The following is a 20,262-nucleotide window of genomic DNA, read 5'->3' on the forward strand; positions in this document are numbered from 1 at the left end:
AACAGAAATTGAAAGTCAATTCTGAGTTTTTCCAGTAAACCCTGTTCATGATTGCTGCAACCAGCAACAATTTATTGCTGAAGGTTTACAGGTGCTGGTCATAAAATTAGAATATCATGAAAAAGTAGATTGATTTCAGTAATTCCATTTAAAAAGTGAAACTTGTATATTATATTCATACATTACATACAAACTCATATATTTCAGATGTTTATTTTGTTTAATTTTGATGATTACAAATGACAACAAATGAAAATCTCAAATTCATCATATCAGAAAATTAGAATATTGTGAAAAGGTTCAAAATTGATGGCCCCTGGTGCCACACTCTAATCAGCTAATTAACTCAAACCACCTGCAAAAGCCTTTAAATGGTCTTTCAGTCTAGTTCTATAGGCTACACAATCATGGGGAAGACTGCTGACTTGACAGTTGTCCAAAAGACGACCATCGACACCTTGCACAAGGAGGGCAAGACACAAAAGGTCATCGCTAAAGAGGCTGGCTGTTCACAGAGCTCAGTGTCCAAGCACATTAATAGAGAGGCGAAGGGAAGGAAAAGATGTGGTCGAAAAAGTGTACAAGCAAGAGAGATAACCGCACCCTGGAGAGGATTGTGAAACAAAACCCATTCAAAAATGTGGGGAGATTCACAAAGAGTGGACTGCAGCTGGAGTGAGTGCTTCAAGAACCACCACACACAGACGTATGAAAGACATGGGTTTCTGCTGTCGCATTCCTTGTGTCAAGCCACTCTTGAACCACAGACAGCGTCAGAAGCGTCTTGCCTGGGCTAAAGAGAAACAGGACTGGACTGCTGGTGAGTGGTCCAAAGTCATGTTCTCTGATGAAAGTAAATTTTGCATTTCCTTTGGAAATCAAGGTCCCAGAGTCTGGAGGAAAAGAAGAGAGGCACTTCATCCACGTTGCTTGAAGTCCAGTGTAAAGTTTCCACAGTCAGTGATGGTTTGGGGTGCCATGTCATCTGCTGGTGTTGGTCCATTGTGTTTTCTGAGGTCCAGGGTCAACACAGCCACATACCAGGAAGTTTTAGAGCACTTCATGCTTCCTGCAGCTGACCAACTTTTTGGAGATGCAGATTTCATTTTCCAACAGGACTTGGCACCTGCACACAGTGCCAAAGCTACCAGTACCTGGTTGAAGGACCATGTATCCCTGTTCTTAATTGGCCAGCAAACTCTCCTGACCTTAACCCCATAGAAAATCTATGGGATATTGTGAAGAAGAAGATGCAATACACCAGACCCAACAATTCAGAAGAGCTAAAAGCCACTATTAGAGCAACCTGGGCTATCATAACACCTGAGCAGTGCCACAGACTGATCGACTCCATGCCACGCCGCATTGCTGCAGTAATACAGGCCAAAGGAGGCCCAACTAAATACTGAGTGCTGTACATGCTCATACTTTTCATGTTCATACTTTTCAGTTGGCCAACATTTCTATAAATCCTTTGTTTTTATTGGTCTTCAGTAATATTCTAATTTTCTGATATGATGAATTTGAGATTTTCATTTGTTGTCATTTGTAATCATCAAAATTAAACAAAATAAACATCTGAAATATATGAGTTTGTATGTAATGTATGAATATAATATACAAGTTTCACTTTTTAAATGGAATTACTGAAATCAATCTACTTTTTCATGATATTCTAATTTTATGACCAGCACCTGTATATGAAACAGAAGTGGTGTCCTAAACTAGCATCAGGTTTGCTTTCATTCTGAGTCAAGGAGCAGAAAACTTCACTGTTTCGCAATAATTTCTTACAACACAGTTATAAAAATGGCTTTAGGTTTGGGTTTGTGTCTTAGCTAAATCTGGTGCAGATGACTTAAGATTTAGGTACAACAGTTTTATTCCCAGACCAAGACTTTTTCCAACTCTGTTTAAATAACCTGCTCTGGTGAGTCTGGTATTACACCAAGCATTCAGCAGACTTCAATAACACCTTATAAAAAACATTTATCATATGTTTAGATAAAATTACTTAGATGCTTACATTGAATAAATGTTTCCAAAACAAAGACAAGTGAGTTTACGCAGGGCTTTATGTCTTACACTGTTTAAATACGACACAATCTAAACAACAACTACAAATGAAGAGAAATCTGCACAAACAAGAAGCCTAGTTCGTCATCTCTGGCCCATTTCACTCCATACAGGATGCTTGCAGAAGCTTAGTAACCCAGGTTCATCCGATGGTGATGCTTTATTGTCATGTCTCCACTACATTTAATGCAGTCCCATCTGTTGGCAGCGTTTATGTGTGGCAGGCTGATCAATATAACTGGGTCACAGCTTCTGGATGACCACCTGAAACTTACCTGGAAAAAAACAAGGGAGAAAAAGAGAATCATACAAAGTAAAGTACAAAAAATAGTCAGCTTTCTGGTCTTAATGACATTTACCAAACCCCAAATAAAGCAAGAATTTTTCCCAGTGAGAAACAAAACAGGAAGTCATAACGGTCGAGTGTATCCTGGTTTTGAAGGTTTTCTCCTCTGAGATAGCTTTGTTTGGCAATGATCCATTAATGGCTGTTTGAAAATATTTCAAGATGGCTACAGATTCATCTCAGAGCTAAATCTGATTCTGCTGACCTTGAGGTTTTCTTCTGACCATACATTCTAGCTAGCATCTCAGCATCTGCATTCTCTTCAGGGACAGAACATGTCTTCTAAATCAATTTCTAACTAATCAAAAACTTTGTTCAAAAAGTTAGGCCCCGGATTTTTTGGTAACCTGTTGATATTTTACACCTCAGTCCTTCTGATAGGGAAATAAATAAATCCCTTGCACTTACAGGACGGCATGATCGAGACCTCAGCTGTCACCACGCTCTCCAGACCGAGGTTGGACAGAGCTCCTCTCACCACACCACAGGAAAAAGCAAGATACTGAGACAGAAAAGACAAATCAGCTTTATTAAAACAAAATTTGATTTCTTTGACTGTATTTAGAAACATTTTATTCAACAGCTTAGTTCAGATCAATACAATTATCAGTGCATAAATGAGATAATTCTGTACCTTAGGAGCCTGATCCAGATACTGTTTCCCGCTGGAAAACTGAGTCAGTAAGGCAAACTTGTTATCCTGTAAGACATAAGTCCCCTGTGGAGAAAAATATACGTTTAGATTGTGCCACGTTTAATTCCAGACCATAATGTTTGCTGTGTCATTTTTAGATTATACACATTTCTAGAGTTGGTGCCTTTTTCCTGTTGAGGTTTTGTCCCCCTGTAAAGTAGCAACCTTTACAGAGTGTTACTGATATCTGGTTTGTGATATTTTATCATCTTGTGTCCACTATGCCTTCCTCCACACACCTGACCGGAATGAAAGGGTGATCAACAGGGCTACTGCAGCTTTTGAAGCTGCCGAGATGGTAATTCAATCATTTGAACCAGGTGTGCCCGAGTTAAAGGGATAGTTCGGTATTTTTGACATGAATCTGTATGGCATCCCGATCACCAGCGGCATGCAATCACACTGACTTACCCCTGGCAGCGTCCTGTGAGCAGAGTTATCGTCCAGTTTTGGTCAAGCCGAAAGTAGTCCTGCAGGTTTTTAGGAACAGCGAAATAAAACTTTTCTCTTCCCAAAACATTATGTGTCCAAAAGAGTGATATTTTCGCATCCCAAAAACATTGTAGTGGAAAAAGTCACACGTCGTTATCAATTGGTCCTATTTTCTCTCTGTTCGTATCAGTGCGCGCCGTCATTCAGACAGCGAGCCCAACAACAGCCATGTCTCCCTCCGCGGCGGAGTGTGATTGCATGCCGCTGGTGATCGGGATGCCATACAGATTCATGTCAAAAATACCGAACTATCCCTTTAAAACACATCTAGAACTTAAAGGACAGTACGCCCGAGGACCGGGGTTAAGAAAACTGAAAGGATTTCTCTTGGCTTTGTCTAACAATCCCTTTTTATTTCTTTATACCAGTCAGTAGAACTAGGCAGAGCTACAACGGATCTGATTTGGCTATAAGCGGCCGTGCAGATCACCAATGATTCTTTATGACTGCATCCTTTACTGTCCCAAAGACAGCAAAACAGATCTACACACAAATTCAATTTAGTCAGGAAGCTGAAAATAGTGGCAAAGTAAAAAGCATCTGATTTGGGGAAAATACAAACTCAAAGGATGAAACCATTGGTCCAAATGCAAACATATCATGGTGTATTTAGCCATCGTATGAGTTCAGATGTACAAAAAAATTTTATCCCACTTATCTTTGCAGGAAGTGTTCCTTACAGACAGACAGACCTTTCGGTTTCTAATGAGTCTGGTTTACTATTTCTAGCCTAAAGTTTTTTGCAGAAAGCAGACTGGAGTGTAGTCAGATGTAAGCACTGTGTTTTGGCCTTAAAGTGTGAATCTGTTGTGTAATTGTGTATTCTACTGCAGCAGTCCAGTTCTAAAGATATGATTATGAATGTACCAACACATAAATAAAAGCGAGCTTCATTTGCTAGTATTCTCTCTTCTAACTGGTCCATCTTTAAGAGTCACTTTCCAAAATGGCGGTCATACAAACAAAACAAGCCAGTAAGGTACCAAAACAGGAAATATGCATAGTGTAGAGCGGATGTAGATTTGACCCATCAGAGGCCTCCTGTCTGCTGTCACCTACAATTTTGGAGAGGTGCATCAAAATGTCTGCAAAGGGGGCAGAGGCACATTTGCATTCACTGCGACACACACGTAGACAACCTGGTTTCTGAGTATAAACCAAGCTTTAGACTGGGCCTGAAAACTCTACACAGGTCTTGTCTAACAATAATACCAGGAAAGTCTGGTGGCTTCCTCTTTGAAACATTTGTGGTACGGTTATATAATTAAATGTACTCCTCCATATGCTGATAAGTGTTTCTAAAATGTTACCTGATGGTTTGTTCGTAGGTTGTCCACCTGTCTCCTGAACACCTTAGTCCAGAAGTCCTTACAAATAAACTTCATTATATCCAACTCATCTTTAAAGCTGGGGGTGTCCCGTGTCAGCCTGCAAACAAACATCAAAATAAATATATTTGGAGTGAGATCAACAGTTGGATATCCTTCCAATATTAAAGATACTGAATTATAATCATAACCTACCTCTCGATGAGGCCTTGTCCCACCCTGAAGCCCATGGCTTCCAAGAGAGAAATACACGCTGCTCTGTCCTTGGGTGCAAAAAAATACATAAATACAAGAATCATTTAAACATGGTATGCAATGATATGAAAATTTGGGCCAATACAAATTTCTGATAAAATTTCTGTTATGACTTATACCCGACATGTACTAATATTGTATACTATATGCATCCCTACCCTTTTGACACTATAAAAAACTCAGACTGCCAACTTTACCCCAATCTTTCGCTAAATCACTGTCACATGACTAAACTGCACCCCTCTTCCTCCTGAAATAAATCCACTAACTTAATGAAAATAAGCACTGTTAGCCCACTTTTATTTATCAGACTGACACCAATGTTTCACAGTATGACAAATATATCTTCCATCCCTATTAAGGACCATCTCCAGTTTTGTCAACACTGCAGAGCTTCCTTAACATTGTTGACAGATAAATATAAATAAAAAGGACTGGTCTACAAAGATTCCTCATAAGAGAAGCTAAGCTGCACTAGGCTGAATGATTTTGCCAAAAAAAAAAAATTATGATTAGTTTAAATCAATATTGCAGTTGTGATTTTATTTTGATTTTCCTTTGCATTAATCAGAATCATGTAAATGTTTCATTACAGTGCTTCAGTTTTTTCATGACATGGAAAGATTGCTTGTCCAGGGTCCTTTGTAGCAGGACTTTACTGTAACCTTTTGTGAAGAAGTGATAAATTCTACTTGCATGCATGCTAGCTGCAACTCTCTCTTCCTTTCTGTGTGGCTGCATACCCACTTTAAGCATATAATTGTGCCAGCTTGAAGCGATACCTTTAGCCACTTACTCTTTTTAAATCTAATATAACCAAAATTGATTGCCATTGCGTTTTTTAAAATTGCAATCATATTGCAAATGCAATTAATTGCCCAGCCCTAAACTGCACGTCTAATTATTATTATTATTATTTTTTCTCAACTCTTTATTTAGTCTTTTTCATAATACAAAAACAAAAGAAAAAACAAGAAGAAAAAACAAAAAAACAAGCTGGGGGGAGCATCCATTGCCATATTTACCAAAGTTTTTTTTTTTTTTTTCCTCTTATGGTTGGGTTTTGGCCTTGAACATTGACCACTTCTGCCATTTTTTCTCAAAGTCACCTTCTTTAAGGCTCAGACGAAGAGTCAAATTTTCCATGGTGTATAGTTCATCTACAATATTCAGCCATTGTCCATGCCCAGGTGGGTCACGTTTCAACCAATTCCTTGTCAATGCCTTTTTGGCAGCAATCAGTAATAGTTTGCAGAGGTAAATGTCTTTTTTTCCAATGACTTCATATGGCATAAGTCCTAGGTATACAAAGCTCGGATCTCGGGGTATAGATAAGCATAAAATTTCCTCTACTGTCTGAATGACACTGTTCCAGAATAACTGCAGTTCAATGCATGACCAAAAGATATGGGAGTGATTGGGATCTACATGTCCACACCCTCTCCAGCATTTCTGTTGTTGACTAAGTTGTTTTGATTTTATATATGGGGTGATAAAAAAACGAATTAGATTTTTCCATCCAAATTCTCGCCATCTTCTTGAGCTGGTTGAAGATTGTTGTGTTTTACACATGGAGGACCAGTCACTCCCAGTTAATGTAATGTTGAATTCTTGTTCCCACTTTTCTTTAACATAGAATGAATTTCTGCCATCGCATTTTTGGAGACTATTATACAACTTTGATACAATTTTTGAGGGGGTTCCACCATATGCACGTGTCAAGATTATAATCACCTCACTAATTCCTTCTGATAGGTCCCTGTTAACCTCTTCGTCGTAAAAGTGACCCAATTGTAGGTAGCGATATAGGTCTCTGTTTTCAAGATTGAATTCTTCTTTAACTTTTTCAAATGATTTAAATATTTTCCCTTCAGTGAGTGTACATATTGCCCTAATTCCCCTCTCCATCCACCTGATAAATGTATCATCTGACCCACTGGGGCCAAAACTGGGCATTTGAGATGGCCATATTAATAATTTACTATCACCTTCAATTTTGTTTTTCTTAACGACCTCATACCATGTTTTCAAAGTTTCGCCCAGGATAGTTCCCTCCTCTTTACTATCTGTTAAGATTTTACACCCCAATTTTGCAGGAGGTGGTATTTTACCAAGATTGAATTCGATTTGCTTCCACTTTGCGCTATATGTTGGAGAACACCAATAAACAACGTATCTCAGTTGGGCCGCCCAGTAGTATTTTTTAAGGTCAGGTAAAGCGAGTCCTCCTTTTTCCTTTTCTAACTGGAGTGGTTAGTGTTCTGAGTCTTACCCTAGGTTTAATACCCGCCCAGATAAATCTAGATAACACCTTGTTCCATGTGGAAAATTGGGTTTCTGGGATCCTTATGGGGAGGGAGAGGAAGACATATAATAATCTAGGCAGCAAATTCATTTTTATCACCTCTATTCTTGTGCTAAAATCTAAGGCCAACATTGACCAACGTGTTACATCTTTCTGAATTTGATCACTTAGAATACCATAGTTTGACTCGTATAGGTCTTTTAGATGTTGGGTGATATTCACACCTAAGTATTTTATTGATTTTGTGTCCCATTTAAGTTTGTAATTACTCCTCATATTACTGCTAGGTGTATAATTCAGACATAGTATCTGTGTCTTTTTAATATTGAGTTTATATCCTGACATCTCACCAAAATTTTCCATAATGGAGAAAAGTTTAGGGATTGTTATGTTTGGGTTCTTTAAGTAAGTGATAATATCGTCAGCAAACAGGCTTATTCTATGTTCCTCTGTTGCTATGTTGATCCCCTCCAAATGATCATTTTGTCTAATATCCTGAGCCAATGGCTCAATGAATAATGCAAAGAGGGAAGGACTAAGACAACAGCCTTGTCTTGTACCTCTTTTAAGGTTAAAGCTGCCAGACAATGAGCCATTAATCCGCAACCTGGCTGTAGGATCCCCATAAAGAGCTTTAATACAGCTAATAATTTGATCATTGAAGCCAAATGACTCCAGCACTTTATAAAGAAAAGGCCAGCTAACTCTATCAAACGCCTTCTCTGCATCAAGGCTAAGCAACACTGCACTGAGCTTTTTCTTATGTATTTGATCTATGACATGCAGTGTGCGTCTGATATTATCTTGGGTTTGCCTGCCCTTTATGAATCCAGTTTGGTCTTCGTTTATTAGCTCAGGGAGGATATGCTCCAACCTAATTATTATTATTTTTTGATAGGGGCAATAAGTGAGCATGTTGGGAGTGATCGACAAAGATTGCTGCACAAATGTTAAAACTTGCATTGAACTGATTGGGTGTTTTAGTAACAATGATAACGCTTTAGAAGAAAAATGGAAATGCTAAATATATTAAAAGCCCAACTAGACTAAATAAAGTTCTTAAAATGGCATGCTGTTGGAAACAGCAGCGTGCGAGCTGTAAGATCAATTCACAGCATTTACCCCAAACCTTTCCAAACTCTGTGGGCACAATAAAGTTCATTATGTAGAATATTAAGTTATGTAGATGAACAATCATAAATGGTATTTGTCACTGCATAAACTGTTTTCCACCGTATGTGAATCAGAAACCATAATGTGATTTATAGAATTCAGTTTTAAGTGTAAAATGAGTCATTTAAGCTTATTATAAACAAACCTTGTTGTCCATCTCTCCTTTACTTGACTGCTGCTCGTTGAAAATGTGAGAAACAATCTCCATATGGAGGAATTCAAACAAGGACTCGTCTGCCATTCTGTAAATAACATTTAAATGAACGTATAAATTTAATTAGGATAAACACAAACACACGAACAAACAAACAAAACTCAGCTGTAATAATAAAAATCCTGTTCCTGTTTAGCATTAGCTAGCAAGATAAGGTGAGAAACCAGTAATTGAATGGTTCTTAGCATAACACACTGAGCTATTAGACAAAGTAGAGGAAAAACACACAATAAAACTAGCACTTAAAGAAATTAACCATAAAAAAACTCCCTAAAAAGAATTTCGGCTAAATAATACCTGTCTGCCGTACACTTCTAGCTTCCTTCTGCTGGTAAGGTTTCACTCGTTTCTAACGCCAGCGCACCCCGGGGAAATAGTGTAGTGTAATGTAGGCGGCGTTAAATGTACTCTAACTAATCTCTATGGATATTCAACGTGAGACAATTTGCGCTGCCAACGAGAAGGTAAACGTCGAGCGTTTACAACACACGAATGCGTAATAAACAACGTCCCTGATACCAAATATCCAGAGATTTCAAAGCTAGGCGTATAGTCGGAGTACGCCGACGTAGATACACAAACTACTTAACTCAACAGAGAACCAATCAGGTTACAGAACGTTTTGGTCTCGTGACTTCAGAGTCCCATCTGATTGGATCTTTGGGAGCAAGCCACTTCCTCGCTCATGTGATTTGTTTTTGCCAGAGAAGGTTTGACATTTTCTGTTTCTCTTTTTTTCTGCTGTGTACATTTTATTAATTAAAACGCTTGCTTTAATCCACTGCAGAGTGACATTTTATAGCGAAGTCATTTTGTTGTTTTCCAGTCATGTCCAGCAGCAGATACCCGATAGTGGTGCAGGGGGAGGCATCGGAAACAGACTCTGATGATGAAGTCTACATCACTTCTCTGACTTCTCACCAAACTACCGCAGGAGGAGCAAAGGTTAGCGAAGTGAGGTGAACGGGAACATAAATAAACGTTAAGCTCTGAGTGTATTTTTCTAAAACATTTCTGGACCTGTTAGGTTCCAGGTGAAGCCTCTGAGACGGACAGTGAGGATGATCAGCAGCAGACGGTTAGAGCCTCCATCATGGCTCAGGAGAGCGCTCAGGTACTCAGGAGAGAACTGCCTCCGCTCATTGTGGTCAGAGACAACCCTGATGTTCAGTCCATAGTGGAAGACAGGCCGAGCCCTTCACACAAGCCCCATGGTGAGGACACTGAACACATTAAGCAGCTTTTAATCGCTGTACCCTCTTAGTGCATCTGCAACTCCAATGTTTAGTATGAGATTGTCAGCCAACATTTAAAGACGTAACTATATTTTCATTGGTTGTACAGTAGAGATCAATCTACAATGTTTCTTCCACTGAATCTCATAGGAATAAAATACACTTCTAGCCTGATAGAGGTCTTCAACAGGGGGTTCATGGAGGTACTGCATAGTTTTGATTGATTAGACTTTTTATATATATGGACAGGTGAATTTAGAGAAGCCAATTAACCTAACAGTCATATTTTTGGACTGTGGGAGGAAGCCGGAGTACCCGGAGAGAACCCACGCATGCTCAGGGAGAACATGCAAATTCCATGCAGAAAGACCCCAGGCCGGGAATTTGAAAACAGAACCTTCTTGTTGCAAGGCAGCAGTGCTACCCACTGCCCTACACATTAACATGAATTCAACACACTGTAGTAAACAGATAAATGGAGGCAAAAGATGTCTTTCAGTCATCAATGCACACATTCATCGACACACAGGAGCTCTTTCAAGCTGGGCACCTTTTCATTCACAACCCCTGTCCCATCAACCAGAAATCAGAATCAGAAATACTTTATTAATCCCAGGGTGAAATTATTTTTGTTATATTACTCCATATGTTATAGAGTGACTATAGGACAAGTTTGATATAACCAGTGGTGTCAAAAATACACACATTTGTTACTTAAGTAGAAGTATAGATACTGCAGTTTAAAAAAACTCTGGTAAAAGCTCAAGTATCAACTTGACCTCTTTACTCTAATAAAAGAGAAAAAGTATGTGCTCCAAAAACTACTTAAAGTATAAAGTAACCTTTAACCTTTTTTTTCCCACCTGCTTTGATTCTGTTTTATTTTCCTATATTTTAATCATGTAAAGCACTTTGCATTGTCTTTGTACTGAATTGTGCTATACAAATAAATTTGCCTTGCCTTGCCTTTAAAAAAAAACAGCCAGATGACACTGTATGAATTAAAAGCTACATTTTCCAACTCTATCGAAAAATTCTTTGACATAGGGCCAAGGATGAGGGAGGTCTTGTTGGTCTCTCGTGTGTCCAACTTTTCAGACATTTCGACATCTTTTTCTGAATCCGACATTGTAGCATGGCATAGACAATTAGTGTTTACAGTTTCTGATCATTTCCTTTAGGGTCAGCACAAATTTGACCTAAAGCTACCCGATGAGTGTTTGTGTTATGTGACTCATCCAATTACACTAGTTTTCACTAGATGTGGAAGGCACCAATGATCTGCATTGGATGGCGCACATGACGTGAAATAAATATTTATAAACAATAAACCGACGCCAAGGTGAACGAGTAACGTTGGTTTTAAAAATGTAAGGAATAGATACCTTTCCATTTTCAGTCCCAGCTCAGTCTGTTTGTTATTCTGTTAGTAGGTGACACCCTTCTACAACAGAAGCTGCAGGAGTCCAACAGCAGACTCTATAACGATGTTGGGCAGATGGTCCGGCAGGTTTACAGCAGTGCCAGTAAGGAGGTACGTTGTTTTAACCAAAGCACTTATTCTCTTATTGGGTCTCTAATATTCTGCACAAGTCAGTGATCTAATTTAAGAGAAAAATATTCCTACCCCTGGCAGATTTGATCCTTTTTTTTTCTTCTTTTTTTGCTAAAAATATTTGTTTCAGACAAGAATGACAGTCATCTCTCAAACAGTATAAAATAATAATAAGAGTTTACCATTTTTACTTTACAATCATGCCAAAAAATTATTATCATCTCAGTAGTTACTGGAAAAATATTTGTTGGAATTAAAACAATCAAACCCTTCTCATTATTGCTCTCTCCAGCTTTTTTGGGAGGATTTTAAACTCTGTTAAGTGATTAACTTAAAAAAAAAAAAAAAACTTCTCTTCCACCAAAAAGCTTGTTACAATACTTCTTCTTGTGGAGTATTGTAACAAACTTTTTGTTTTGTTTTTTCTCACTCTTAAAGCAGCAAGAGCAAAATGACATCATTTTTTATTTGCAGTTCTGTAATAGGAGGGCTGCACCTCGATACTTGTTCTTGGTACAACGCCTGGGAAGATCTTTCTTTCTCAGTGTGTCTGAGAAGAGTGGTGCAATTGGTTTGGATTTACGTTGAATAAGATAAGCTCAGATGATTTACCCCATCTTAGTTTGTGTCATTAATACCCCTCTAATCTTTATAGTGATATATTATGTAATGAATAGTTAGAGGATGGTCAAATATAAACATTTGTATGATACCTCTTCTAAGTAATATAAAGCTTTTGATCTCCCCTTCTCCTTATTAATCTGAAAAATATCTCCTCTGCCACTGTGTGTCTGCAGTATTTTCTTTTATGGATGTGATGTATGTTGAAGGGGAGGGAACTTTGTTTGGTAGCCGAGCTTCTTGCTAAGTATGAATATTCAGAGACATAAAGTTGTTTCTTGTTCCTGCCACCTCAAAATCAAGAGCACATCTTCTGGTTCTTGTAGAGTATGCAACAAGTTTAAGTCTTTGAGGTTGGAAGGCTTTACTATCACCCTAACCTTAAAATCAGTTTAAATGCAAACTGATGTATGCTGAAAGGGAGGGCAGTAAAATGTAGTTAAAATTATCTTGCTGCAGTCAAACTAACTTTTATCTTTATTTGGATAAAATCAGTAAAGTAAAAAAAATATCTTCTTAGTGCGAATTATTTAATTCTTTGTGTTTGTGCATTAGGTCCACAGTGTAACATCTCAGCTGAATACATCGCAGAGCGCCATCATCAATGCCTCCCACAGCATCAGGCTAATCCTGGACGATCTGAAGGCTGTTTCTGAGAAAATCGACATCATCACCAGCTGTCAAATATTACCTGATATTAACATAAAAAATCCTGATCATTTAACTTCCCTAACAACCTAATTGATAAGTTAAAACTGACTGAAGTAGTTAACAGTATCATATGTATGCATTTATTAATTTTAAACGGCATACTGAATTATTGAAATGGAAACAAATTTTCCCTATGCATAGAAATAAAATATATATTCAAAAGTGGCCACATATTCTATGACACCGTGATGGTGTTTCTTTTTTTATTTAATTGTAACTAACAAACCAATTATATTGCAGGGATTTTTTCCCCCTTTTGTTTAACAATGCACTGGGATAAATGCTTTATGTGTTGTATTTAAATTATACCATTTGTTTATATGTATCATAAGTTTAATGTGTCAAAAAAAACTTCCATTTATTTTTAATAAAAGGCATATTTAAAAACCAAATGTTCAAAATCTAGTTTATATTTAGACAAAATGTTATTCTGTGGTTGGTGTTTAGGTGTTAAATTTGTTTTTTTTTTGTTTTTTTTTTTAGGTTGTTTCTTTTTATTGGTTTTGAGAAGAGACTTCTATATAAGATAGCTTTGTAAAATCAAAGAGAAAAAAACAGACAAAATGTGAATTTTATTTACCACATAAAATGCAACATCATTGTTCAAAAGTACAGTGAATGTGCCAGAAACGTACAAAAACATAGATTAAAAATGTTTTATCAAACAATGCGGTTACAAAGCATATACCATACATTACTAGACATCCCTGCTGCATAATGTCATAACCAGCACTTTTGAATTGATGCAGAGTTATCAAAATTAGAGGTACATGTGTTACAAACTGCTGATTCAGTATATCAAAAAGACCAGTCACTATAACATGTCTTTAAAGGTCAGTTACAAAACAAATTATTGTTGACTTTAAGGGAGTGCACCACAAGCCAGCAATATATTTACTGTATCAAAACCCCTCATTGCAATATTTAAATAGGGGTGTAGATGTACACCAGCACCACCACCAGCAGGTTGAGAACGGTGCCTACAATACCCACAATCCCAAGCAAGTGGTCGGGGTCAACTCTGCACCTCTCCAGTTTGTGATGCAAACTCTGAGCATCAGCAGCCTGAAAAAGAGCAAAATATAGATGAACATTGAATGTCTTGTGCATCAGGTGGAACGCTCAGTCAGAATCAGCTTTATTGGCCAGGTTCCTATGCAGAAACAAGGAATCTAGCTTACATTTCACATGTTGACAGAAGACAGCCAAATATATCAAATTAAGGAGTAAACACACAAAGAACAAATACAAACTTAAAAATATTTTTATTTGCAAGTAAGCTGTGAAGGTGCATTGAGTGCAGTGTCTGCAACCAGGGCGTTAGATTTACATAGGCTGCACCCCAAACCAGCCAGTAAACACTAATGCTAAGCACTAACCCTCCATTCGTGCGTTCCTGGGGAGGGTTTGCCACATTAACGTCTAGTACATGTTAAAGAATTGACAATATAATGAAGCTAAACTAAATGAATTAAGTTTTATGAAATAACCTTATATTCTGAAACGAGTGCAGCACAATAACGTTTGCAGGGATGGTGACCTGAAAAAGGTAAAGATCCATACAGAATGTAAACCCTATATTGAGACCAATACCACAAACAATTAATGAAAGTATATAAGACATTTTAAAAATCTACCTTTTAAAGTAAAACATTTCTCAAAGATCTCCAAAGTTCTAGAACATTTTTCTTTTTCTCCACATTTCTGTTAAGTAACATTGACCTGATTGAAAAAAAATATTGGCCAAGCTATGCTTTCTAAACGTGATGGAGCAATCTGCTGTATTTACCATCATGTATAAAAAACAACTGCCCACACCTGTCAGATACCTTTCCTAAAATATTCTCATATTCTGTATTTCCCTATTGTACTTTAATTTACTTCTGTTAAATATTCTTTTCCAGAATCTCACTGTATTTGTTAAAAAGTAGGTAAAACTAAGCAGTGTTGTATGTTGGGCACTTTAATAGACAGATAATTAATTTCAATTTCCTACTCATGAAAAAATTAATTTAATCAGTGTATGGTGTTACTAGCTGAATGTGGCTCAGGTGGGTTAGAAGTTTATTGTGCACTTGCACTAGATTTCCAGTAGATGTCAGTGTAGGGCATATCATCCTAATTACCAATGAACTGGTTTTCATCCACACACTTAAAATAAAACCTCCTTTGACTAGCTGTCCATTGTTGTGACCACTAACCATTGTGTGAACCTGTGGGTTTTTGTAACATTAGCAATAACTTTTAAGTTCAGGGATCCATGGTTAACTGCACCTGCTTGAGTTTTTATTTCCTTAGCAATTGCTTCTCAGCAGTTTAAATATATAGAACAGAATAGAATAGACATTCCCTTTATTGTCCCACAATGGGTAAATTCTGGTGTTTACAGCAGCAAAAAAATTATAGGAAATGGTCACACAAATGTGGACCTTAGAAAAGTGTATAAGAATAACATGATAGTGAATTGATAAATACCCGAAATGCATCTACTGACATTTTTGCAGTAATGGGTATTTAAAAATAGCAGCAACATCAGATATGTGCAAAATGAAAGCAGTATATTTTTTAACTGACTAACAGTGCAAAATCAGCATAAATGTAAGAACTTATTGAGGTTGTTGGGAATAGTGGTGGTTATAGAGTCTTACAGCTGCTGGGAGGAAGGATCTGTGATAACGCTCCCTGGTGCATTTAAGGTCCTGCAACAGAAGGAGCTCTCCAGTTCTGCAATAGCTGCATGCATGGGGTGGGAGACATTATTCCACAGAGATCTTAATTTAGTTAGGATCCTTTTGTTTCCCATCTCCTGCATTGAATCCAGAGTGCAGCATCAGAACAGAACAAATATATCTCATAAGATGTTTTTATTTAGACTTTCTGAACATCTTTTAAATGTCATTTTTGTTTTTAAGATACACTTACAAATATAGAAAAACTAAATTTTATTAGATATGAGGGAACTTTCTTGCTATAGGACGGCACAATCTGTGTTTATCTCTTGCTGATTCCAAGGCAAATTCAAAAGAAAACAATGGGATATTTAGTAATAAGGTGAAATAAGGTGTTTTCAAAATACACGAAAGCTTGGTATAATGTAAGTGATCAACCAAAGGGCTTCAGGTATTAAAGGTTAGATAGATGTTTATAAATTAACTAGTATTTAGTCTAACCCCTGTCTACTGTCCTCATATTTTTCACACATACACCAAAAAAGGAATCCTAGTTATATATGTAGATGGACTGTAAAAGAAGTGTAAATAAGCTACATTCCAAAAAAAATTGAAAGGGTCCATGTAAAACTCTGAGAATAACTTATTCAGACGACTTTAAAAGATCACAAGAAATACTGGAAACAAATAGTATTTTACTAACAATCTTCTGCTCAAAAAGCTTTAAAGGGGGAACCAGTTTTAAGTTTACCTCTGTGGTGTTCCTCCGCCCTCTGTCATCTCTCAGCACCGCTATGGGCTCCATTTATTTGCCTGCTAACCTTTCCAAAGTCGAGAGAAGTGGAAGCAATACTTCTGCAACTTCAAATGATGGGCAAGAATGAGTGCACCTCTCGTAGCTGTTAGAGTTTTAATTCTTCGGTTTTCTCTCCTCTCGAGGCGAAGGAGACTCACAGGTCTGTGATAAATAAGGGTTAGAAGGGAATGTTGCTTTATTTGTGCAGCTTACTGCACAGAGTGCAGCACAGTGCAAAGACACTCCTCAGCTGCACTCCAATAGTTTTGGCATACAGTCACATTAAAGTTGGCTCATAAGTGCCTGTGTACATCTGTGTATGGATTTCTGGGGGGTGTTATAGAAGGAGGTCCCACTGCCTTTGGCATCAATAGGGTGCCTCAGTATGTGTTTGTTAATGTTTTTTTTATATTGCTAAAAGTCATAGGATGTGTCAGTTTGTCAAAGAAGGCGTTGAAAACGAAATAGATATAAAGATATTTACAGTGAATGTTTTAAGCCTCACTACTCAAACTAGAAACACCTCGAGTAAATATCTGCTCTTTTCCCACAATAAATCAAATTAAAGATATATATATATATATATATATATATATATATATATATATATATATATATATATATATATATATATATATATATATATATATATATATATTCTTCTGTTTTCCAAAACACTTCTATCAATATCTATTTATAGAACCATTTTTCACAGCAATGATGCTGCATGTCTATTTAGAGCATGACTTTACCAGCTTTGCATGTCGAGACACAGAAAATATAGACACATTTTTGTCCAAAATACCTCTAGGTTGGTGTGAGGGGTTAAAAAGCTTTGTTGAATGTATGTTTTAAGCATTTTGCACATTATTAGTTTATCTATATTATTCTATGTACTTTTGTTTTTATTCTTGGTTTAATCCAAAACAGGTTTTTCCTCCAATAATTCATTTGAATTCATCTTTATTTATTGTAAAGGACCTGTAAACTGTACTTATGGACAAGGAAGGAAGGAAGGAATCAAGGAATGAATCAAGGACGGAATCAAGGAAGGAAGGAAGGAATAAAGGAAGTAGGGAATGAATCAAGGAAGGAAGGAATCAAGAAAGGAAAGAATGAAGGAAGGAATCGATGAATCAAGAAAAGAAGGGAGGAAGGAATTAAGGAAGGAATCAGGGAATCAAGGAAAGAATCAAGCAATCTATCCTCTAAAACATCTGACCAGCTTCCCTGGTCTTATTTCACCCAAAGATCGGACAGCTGCAGCTGATCCAGAATCCTACTGCCCACATCCTCAGTAAAACAAAGAAAGTGGAGCACATCAATCCAGTGCTAAAATCATTACACAGACACCCCCGTATGTCAGAGAATATATTTTTAAATATTTATATTAGTCTATAAAACAATTTCATGACAGACTTGTTGTGAAGGTATCAACTGCTCAGACCTCTCAGGTCTTCCGGCTCAAATATACTCTGCATACAAAGAACTAGAGCTAAACATGGAGAAGCAGCTTTTAGACCTTATGCTCCACTAATCTGGAATAATCTGGTTGGCTGCCACATTTTGGGAGATTGGCCACTCTCATATTCTTGTTGTTAGTTAGCCTTTATTATGCCATTGGTTAAATAATGCTCTCCTCAGGGCAAACTGTATTTATACTAAGAATAGCTTTTTGAGCTCAATTTATTACTAAGCTCATTTGGTTGGTTAAGCATTTGGTTGAACAGGATTTTATTTAAAGCTATTAAAGTAAACAGTATTACCTCGAAATCCTTGCCTCACTTTTCCAGATTCTATTCCTTACAAAAAAATTTTCAGTTTTCTTTCCAATTTACTATAATACAATTTATACATGCAATCTGTGTTGGTCCATCAATCAATATAATCATATTGTTAGAAAATATACAGGAATAAAAGGCAACGTTCCTTTTTAATCATAAAGTTTACAGCGAAATCAGCATTTCTTTTATCATATTTTTAGATCCTACTCTAGTGTGGGTTGTGTGTGGCTGTGTGTTTTAATGTGTTTATTCATTAGTCCCAGCTGTGCTGATGAAGCTCCAGGCTTTAACGGCTTTAAAAGTGACTAAAAAAAAAAAATAAGTCAGAAAAATGTATTTAATAACTGAGAGCGAAACACCACACTGCAGTTTGTTGACCCAACAAAATGAAAATAAACATGTGAGTCTTAGCCTTAAGTAAACTATAGGGTAGTAAATAGAGACATTAATATAAATAGTGTTTAATCTGAGTGCAGTGCAGTCCTATAGAACCATGGTCAACATTTTTATTTGGAAAGGCACTGAAAAATGTTCTCAGATCTAATGTGAATATATAGAATAAATACTTAGAATAACGTTTAGGATGAAAAAAATATATATGTATAATTTCTAAATAACTACAGGTAGCTAAGAAACAATAACTATGAATTTGGATTTGAAAAACACATTTTGGAGTTTCGTCTTAAAAGTAGATGCAGTACCTTCCTAATAGACTAAATCTAAGCGCTGGTTCAACAATTTCTCTCTTCCAGACAAGGTACTCTTCCCACTTAGCCTGTGCTACAAAGATATGTGTGTCTGAAATAGGAGATTCATGAGCCTGTCTGAGTAGATGAGGGTGCTCAACTATAGACAAAAGGCTCAGGCAAATAATTCCCCCCTCTGCAACTAAAAGGTGGCATAAGTGGCATAAACTCTCCTGCATTTTCATAAATGCTGGGAGCTTGAAAATTAAGAGGATCTAAAAAAAAAAAAAGAGTCTGGGACATAAAGGACTGTCAACTCTTTGAAGTCTGCGTCTCCCACTGTAAAAAAAGAAATAAAAATTAATCACATTATTTTGGTAATTTGTCCACATTAAGCACAGGAAAAAAACAAAAAGAAAAAAAAAACAACGATAAAAAAACCCAACAAGTTACAAAAAAGGAATATGCTGAAGCAAAGCTTATTCATGCCTATCATGTTTTTATACTTTACAGGCTATCAGGATATCTTCACAATACCTATATAAATATGCATGATATTTAAATTATGTGTTGGTTAAAAACAAAGCGAAGTTTGGCAGCCCGAGCCACAGGTTACGATCTACCCCCTCTATTCATTCGGCTAGCTAATCTGAAACTTTCAATTCCATTTCGAGAGCGAGGTCATCTTTGGTAGTAGCACTAGACATCTTCCAGGCATGTGAGTAAAACTAGCAGCAGTTCAGTAGAAAGGATGAATGAATGGTAGCCGGCGCGCGGTCATACACACTCCGCTTTGTTTAAAAAACATATAAATATAAAAAATAAAACCAGGGATGTCTGGGGGACAGTGATTCGCCTGCATATTATGAATGCTGGCGTACCATAAAGAATAAATTATGAACAGTTTAGTTTGTGCCTTCAATTCGTTGCCCATAGGAAGACGTTACTTGGATATAACCCAATGGAATATCTTCAGAACAGCTCCAAATGACACAAAACTAATATGGGTGAGTATAGCATGATGTAATAACTTAAAATCAAGGGGCCAATGTAAAAAAAAAAAACAGGTGTTCCCCTTTAAGAAATTGAAATGTCATGAGAGCCATACAAAGCGTATACAAAATGACGATAAAGGTTGTCTAAAAGCAACCACTATACAGGCCTTTTTGCTGCTTAAGTCACATTTGACATACTTTCATCAGTGCAAAACAAATATCTGACTTACAGTGTGTGAGGTGTGTGTGAATATAAATGAGATATAGTTTTATATCGCAACAGTTAAATTTTTGGATCACTTTTTAATGTAAACATAAGTCAAATTG

General features: G+C 36.9%; 2 protein-coding genes and 1 long non-coding RNA gene across 4 annotated transcripts; 1 reads left to right on the forward strand and 2 right to left on the reverse strand.

Moving 5' to 3' along the window:
- Positions 1 to 1,801: 1,801 nt before the first annotated feature.
- trappc6bl (trafficking protein particle complex 6b-like) lies at positions 1,802 to 9,433 on the reverse strand. Its single transcript, XM_038294914.1, has 7 exons — positions 9,181 to 9,433; positions 8,815 to 8,911; positions 5,132 to 5,199; positions 4,919 to 5,036; positions 3,057 to 3,140; positions 2,831 to 2,924; positions 1,802 to 2,351 (listed from the first exon to the last, which is right to left on the reverse strand). The coding sequence occupies exons 2-7, from the start codon at positions 8,908 to 8,910 to the stop codon at positions 2,320 to 2,322; spliced, it is 492 nt and encodes a 163-aa protein (XP_038150842.1). The 5' UTR covers position 8,911; positions 9,181 to 9,433; the 3' UTR covers positions 1,802 to 2,319.
- Positions 9,434 to 9,514: 81 nt separating this feature from the next.
- On the forward strand, positions 9,515 to 13,397 carry bloc1s3 (biogenesis of lysosomal organelles complex-1, subunit 3). 2 transcript variants are annotated; one of them, XM_038294912.1, is made up of 5 exons: positions 9,515 to 9,593; positions 9,710 to 9,828; positions 9,911 to 10,097; positions 11,549 to 11,652; positions 12,850 to 13,397. In XM_038294912.1, the coding sequence occupies exons 2-5, from the start codon at positions 9,712 to 9,714 to the stop codon at positions 13,033 to 13,035; spliced, it is 594 nt and encodes a 197-aa protein (XP_038150840.1). In that variant the 5' UTR covers positions 9,515 to 9,593; positions 9,710 to 9,711; the 3' UTR covers positions 13,036 to 13,397. The 2 variants fall into 2 exon arrangements, with proteins under 2 accessions (XP_038150840.1, XP_038150841.1); XM_038294913.1 differs by having other exon boundaries at positions 11,552 to 11,652.
- Positions 13,398 to 13,558: 161 nt separating this feature from the next.
- Positions 13,559 to 16,736, reverse strand: LOC119789810. The gene is made up of 2 exons (XR_005281642.1): positions 16,426 to 16,736; positions 13,559 to 14,070 (listed from the first exon to the last, which is right to left on the reverse strand). It is a non-coding gene; the product is annotated as an uncharacterized LOC119789810 (long non-coding RNA).
- Between the last annotated feature and the right edge of the window lie 3,526 nt (positions 16,737 to 20,262).

The sequence above is a fragment of the Cyprinodon tularosa genome, unplaced genomic scaffold (genome assembly GCF_016077235.1).
Source record: "Cyprinodon tularosa strain WSP-4 unplaced genomic scaffold, ASM1607723v1 ctg348, whole genome shotgun sequence".
Taxonomy (NCBI): Eukaryota; Metazoa; Chordata; class Actinopteri; order Cyprinodontiformes; family Cyprinodontidae; genus Cyprinodon; species Cyprinodon tularosa.